Source organism: Notothenia coriiceps, unplaced genomic scaffold, assembly GCF_000735185.1.
Source record: "Notothenia coriiceps isolate Sejong01 unplaced genomic scaffold, NC01 NC01_scaffold00001385, whole genome shotgun sequence".
Taxonomy (NCBI): domain Eukaryota; kingdom Metazoa; phylum Chordata; class Actinopteri; order Perciformes; family Nototheniidae; genus Notothenia; species Notothenia coriiceps.
The window spans coordinates 1-6031 of NW_011334086.1; the positions used below are offsets into that span (position 1 = coordinate 1).

Below are 6031 nucleotides of genomic sequence, written 5' to 3' on the forward strand. Positions count from 1 at the left end.
GTGTCATCGTCATGGACTGCCGCTACCCCTACGAGTTTGAGGGGGGACACATAAAGGTGAGCGACGATCTCAAAACATGTGTTTTCAAAGCATAGAAAACTCTATATTTTTATTTTTTTAAAACAACAAGCTTGACTCGGAAATACTTCCATTTCATGAGTTTTCCTTCAAGTAATAGTTTTTTTTAAAAAAAATTATAAAATCTAAATGTATTCAGTGTCGCATTACCTCACCACACACATTTAAATGACACATATAGCTCACTGTGTTAATTACATGTAAGAATATCCGTTTGAATATCTGTTTTGACTCTCTCTGTCTGACACTGAGTCTTTGTGCCTCCCTGTCGCTTCCTGTGCTCTATAAATTGAACGGTTGGTTTTGTCTCTTCTCATCCAGGAAGCTCTGAACCTCCACCAGGAGATTCAGGTGGAGGACTACCTCCTGAAAACGCCTATCGTCCCGTCCTGCCCGGACAAACGCGTCGTCGTCATCTTCCACTGCGAGTTCTCGTCGGAGCGCGGCCCTCGAATGTGTCGCTTCGTCAGGGAGAGAGACCGCGCCGCCAACGAGTATCCAAACCTCCACTACCCCGAGCTCTACATCCTGAAGGGCGGATACAAAGACTTCTTCCCTCATTACCAGGTCACTTCCTGCTCTACTTTGCTCTGAAGCTCACAGTTTGTCTAACACTCGAGCTCGATGATAAATCCATCTCACCACAGGGTCCAGCCAGTAGCTTTTCAAGAGATTTTAAATTATTTTGCGGAGGGGGGGGGAAAACCACGGTCACATTACTTCACGTCTTCACAACTTAGCTAAAGAGACTAATGTTGGCAACCGCTGTTTTATGAGGCTTGGAAGCTACAAACGTTCACTTTTGGGTTATTTACTGATGTATTTTGGTCATAGAACTTGTCATAAAACGTTTAAATCTCTTAAGCTTTTTGTTAACCAAAGACCTAATGTTAGGCTCTCTCAAAAAAAACATGGCCTAATGGAGCCAGAAGGGCTAAAGCTCAAATCCCAGTTTAAAAAGTAGTTCCTTGAATTGTGATGTTTGTTGTGAAGTCAGATCTCAACTGTCACTGTTGAGCATTTAGTGAGCACTTCTCCCGCACAGTGACGGCTGAATGTAACCGTTCCTCCTCTTCCTCTGCAGGCACAGTGTGAACCTCAGGCCTACAGGCCGATGCACCACGAGGACTTCAAGGAGGACCTGAGGAAGTTTCGCCTGAAGAGCCGCACCTGGGCCGGTGAGCGCAGCAAGAGAGACATGTACAGCCGCCTGAAGAAGCTGTGAGCGCCTCCTAAGAAACACACTGCCCCCCCATCAATATACAATGCCCCCCCCCCCCCGACCAGGAAATACCTGTTTAGGGACTGTGCCAACAGAAGGGTCCCAACATTTTCCCTGTAACTCTAGCAAAGTTAGTTATTTATGCAAATGTAAAGAGGGGAAAGACGTGACCTAAAGCTGAGGGGCAGTGCACAGATTTCACTGAGACGCAATGCGATCCTTTTTAATAACCACTCGGACCTACTGCCTGTTTTTAAAATGTTTTTATTATTTTGCTGCCTTTTGCGGCACAACTTGCAATAACACAACCCACACTGCATAGACTAAAGTTCTCCAGGCTCCTCACTGGATTTTTTTTTTTTTTTTGTCATGTTCCACTTTATCGTAGCACTTAATTTAAATAACTTGAAATGGTGAGGTGCTTTTTGGAATACTCCTTTTTGATATAAAAATATTTGCTGAATTGTGTCTACCCCCATTTATATTGACTGCCTAAAGAATGCCTTTCTCTAGGCGTCCTAAAATGCAAATTTGATATTTTTGACAACTTGTACAGATTGAATACAGAGTTTTTCCTTTTTTCTTTCCTTTTCGGATCATTTGTTCTCTGTCAGAAGATACCAAAGCAAACACACTACCTGTTAACTGCGCAGTGAGATTTACCTGATGCTGCAGGCCAGCAAGTGATAGGAGTTCTTGATCTAAGATCCTTCTTTGTTTTGCTTTGATTCCTTTTACATTTCCAGAGATTAAAATGTCTTCCACTCTGCAGAGCTAAAGATGATTTATTATGAACTGGCTGGAAGATTTTGGTACAGGCTTGTGGGGGAGCTGCTGAAATAAAAGCCAATGTGTGTTCAAACGTGACGTCAAGTTTATTTTTCTAATGGAGCTTCCCTCTTGTGCTGTGAATATACTCGTGGGGCCGACACACAATATTGACTAACAACTATTTTAACTTCCTAACGTTACAATGAGGAATATGTTTTCATACTATGAAACGATGGTTTTAGCCTGCTGGCTTTTTGCTAAAATACCATAATGCAATTCTTAACTTGGTCTACTAATTTATTCAGTAACTAATTTTGAAAAGGACCTGTATGGATTATGCTACATTTGAGGTTAATATTTGAATGTTGTACCTCTACTGTGACATGTTCACATGCTTTAATGCTTCAGCACCTCTTTTCACCCTCCGTCTGAAACCAGAGCGTCTGCTCTGATTGGTTAGCTGGCAGGCTCTGTTGTGGCTGGTCAACCGCTTAGACATGTCCAACCCCTTAACCGATCACGAAAAATGTGTTGGAGCATGTGTTGTTACGGAGGTAAACAAATGTATCCAACGGAGACAGGGGGGAGTGTGTGGGGGAGATGAACTTTGAGATTTTAGCCTCTGCAGACCCTTTACATGCACACAAACTTACATGACACACTACAGGAAAGAGAGAGCATAACAGGCTCACTTAAACAAACTATTGAGTGTTTCATATGCAAGGGATAGAGGAGCTGACATTGTCCTAGAAAGTATATGGCCAAAAATGTTGATCTTTGTTTACTAAGCAGAAAAGCCAAACAATCAGAGCTTACAGAATCATCAGTCATTGAGAGGACGTATTTTACTCTTTCATTGGACCTGAGTATATAACAATTAGAAATAAAAAAACGTGTTAGTTTCAGCCCGACTTTACATATCAGTCCAGACTTTACTTTTATTTGTTGTAAAGCCTTGGGTGTGCAGGGTTCGTTAAAGTCAAACTAAACTTCCACTTCTTAAGTCTAAACAAAAGCACATCCGCCTTTTTGTTTGGGCTTCTCAGCAGCACAAGTTTCCAGTGGTTCTTGTTTTTCAAATCTTCCCTCTCTAGCCGACCTTGGGAGTGGCCTCTCTGCTGCAGCACGTGCCAGTGCACACACACACACACACACATTCCTGTAAGCAGAGGGAGAGTCTTTGTGTCAAAGCGCCTGGCCGACAGCCGTGTCCTGACAGGAGGATAGAAATCAGCCACCTCGTGCTGTAAACACGTGGTGGTTAGTGAAGTGGTCGTAAAGAAACTCCCTCGCTTCTGGCACTTTACCAACGTTTGAAATCAGGCAGTTTCCCAGCGGCCATGTTGGTTAAGACGGGGAGTCTTTGTTTGCATTCCTGGGATCTAAAGACCCATTTACAGCCAACAGTTTCCAGCTGACACAAGTGACCGTTGTAACGGAAGATGCTTTAGCTCTGGAAATAGGATAGAAACTAAGGGGGTGAAAAGGAAGAGGGAACTATGTCTGTTCTGGTGATCTTTACATGTATTTGTCCGAGGGGCTTTTTCATTCGTGTTGGGCAGCCACCTTTCTCTGAGTAAGACAATTAAAGGGCCAGTTGCTGAGCCTCACACCTTCACACCAGGCAACATGATGCAAGAGCCTTTTCAAATGTCCCCCTCCACTGTGGGTTTCAAAATGTAGATGAGGACTTGGCTCGTCCCACAAATGCAAACCCAGATTTCACAAGTGGATCTGTCAATGAGCCGGAGGAGGTTAAACAAATTAAAAGGGGATCTTTACCTTTTGTTCGACCAGGACCTTTGTTTTTGACCCAATAAGATTCATAATGTGTACTTGTTTTGTTTTGTATTCTTTGTTAGTTCTTCATGAGATCAATCATTACATTGTGTTGGAATGTATAAAGCTGAATGTGTTAAAAAGTTAAGCAATATTGTGACATGCTTTAGTGTCTGTTTCCAGTACCTATGCTAGGTTAAGCTAACCAACTCTTTTATTTAACGTACAGATTATAACATTTTATTTAGCTTTTTATGGAAATATAAGCATATTGAACCATTCCTGACCCCCTACTTCAGTATCATGACTTGAGCATTTTTAAAACCTGGGATGGGGGACTTTTAGCAAAATAAAGTTGCTGTCACTGGTGTATGTGTTGGGTAGCAGTGGGGACAAACGTTGTCGAACAGTCAGATAAAACAAATGTTTTTAAAAGGTGTCTCCCTCGACCCTGTCAGGTTGGAAACAAATCTGTTCATCAAAACTGAAACTATTTCTCATACTGCAACAGTGTCTATAAAACGACCCCACCCTTCCCATCAACATCTCTTCTCTGATCCACCTCTTAACCCCCGTGTCCTCTATGCAGCTGCATGCAGAGGTGAATCAGAGGTCTTTAGTTGTTGAAATTGACAGTAAACTGTAAAACAAGGCCCTAACAGCCTTTGAGGTGGTGAAACATGGAGCATTAACACTGTGGTTTCTAAGGAATGTTTTTTTTTAATGTTAAGCATTAGAAACTTGTGCTATATGTCTGCACACCCTCTGCAGGCTGAGATTATTTCCCCATATGTTCAGGATGTTTTCACTTCCCCCTGCAGAGAATACAGACAAGTCCAGAAGTGATGTTAGCCTCAGGTTGTTGTTGTTAGCTTCCTTTGTTTCAAACTCGCGGGCCTCGATTCGATTGGTCCTGAGAGCGCTGCCCTGCTTCCTGTTGTTTGTCTTATTCAGCTGGTTTGTTTCATTAGAGGAAAATATGACTCAGAGATTTTAAAAAAACAGTGAAACCAGCTTTACTTGTGGTTTTCATGACACCACTCGCTGCACATCCTGCATGCTCACTTCTTGAAAAATGTACTTTTTGTTAAAGTCTTATCCTCTACTTCTACTTAATACAAATCTGAGTTTCACACTGACGCTGGAATCTAGCTTTACTTTCACTTTGAATCTTTACTCTGATTTTGGCTAATCATTACTGCAGTAGTCCCGCTCATTCACTTCTTTATTATAGGAGTGACAGCTCTGTGTTAATTATTTCTCACAGCGTGGGTGCTGCAGAGAGATTCTGCTGCACACCTTTCACAGGGAGCCTTCACACAACTACACTAAACATGAAGTGTTTGCTTAGTAAATAGGAACGTGGTGTAAAAGCAGGATTTTGCTGTAGAGCCCATTATAAGCATTGTGTATTACTATTTTGTATTATATTGTGTATTATTTACACATGTTTTACACATTGTATTACAAACACACGCTTTCAACACACGGGAAGTTGGATTCATGTTTTTTATTTTAAATAAGAAATGTATATTTAAGTACAGTACTTGCACTTAGTGACATTTGACCACTGCCATGTAGTAGATATTATTTCCCTGCTTTAATACAAATTAGACCTGCTGGTGGTTCAGATTCAACATCATGGGGTTTTGACAAGATTTAATAGATAAAAATCTGGTAGTTGCTGAGGTATTTTAATCTGGTGATATTAAGGCCCTGAAACATTAAACCCAATGATCAAGTGTGGCTGCTGTCGTTGATAAAAAAAAAACGACAGCAGCAGAGCAAATGCCAAGTTTTATTGAACCTAAAAAGAGTAAAACGTTCACACAACTCGCTCCACCACCTGGAGGACTTGTTTCAGCATGTCAGAGTCTGTGCGATGGCGAGGAGGTTAACAGGGCGGAAAACATGTTAACAAAGCTGAGTGAAGGTTTTCTTTCTTTCTCTTTCTTCTGTCACACACACACACACACACACACACACACACACACACACACACACACACACACACACACACACACACACACACACACACACACACACACACACACACACACACACACACAACACTCAAACACACACTCAAACACTCAAACACACACTCTGAGCAGGGCCTCAGCAGAGTAAAGAAGCGTGACCGGCAGCAGCTGCTGGGTTAACAGCTGTCTCTGTTTGTGT

General features: G+C 42.0%; 1 protein-coding gene across 1 annotated transcript; it reads left to right on the plus strand.

Annotated features, from left to right (window-relative positions):
* The first annotated feature begins 6 nt into the window (after nt 1-6).
* Nucleotides 7-2162, plus strand: LOC104960468 (M-phase inducer phosphatase 1-like). Its single transcript, XM_010788538.1, has 3 exons — nt 7-56; nt 400-645; nt 1163-2162. Exons 1-3 carry the CDS (start codon nt 12-14, stop codon nt 1301-1303), a joined length of 432 nt encoding a protein of 143 aa, XP_010786840.1. The 5' UTR covers nt 7-11; the 3' UTR covers nt 1304-2162.
* The last annotated feature ends 3869 nt before the right edge of the window (nt 2163-6031 follow it).

What these genes read in the sequence shown, in the direction of transcription:
- LOC104960468 (XM_010788538.1), top strand. Translation starts at nt 12, where the DNA reads ATGGACTGCCGCTACCCCTACGAGTTTGAGGGGGGACACATAAAG. An exon ending in TTGAGGGGGGACACATAAAG is followed by an intron (nt 57 to 399) that starts GTGAGCGACGAT and finishes CTTCTCATCCAG; the next exon opens with GAAGCTCTGAACCTCCACCA. An exon ending in ACTTCTTCCCTCATTACCAG is followed by an intron (nt 646 to 1,162) that starts GTCACTTCCTGC and finishes CTTCCTCTGCAG; the next exon opens with GCACAGTGTGAACCTCAGGC.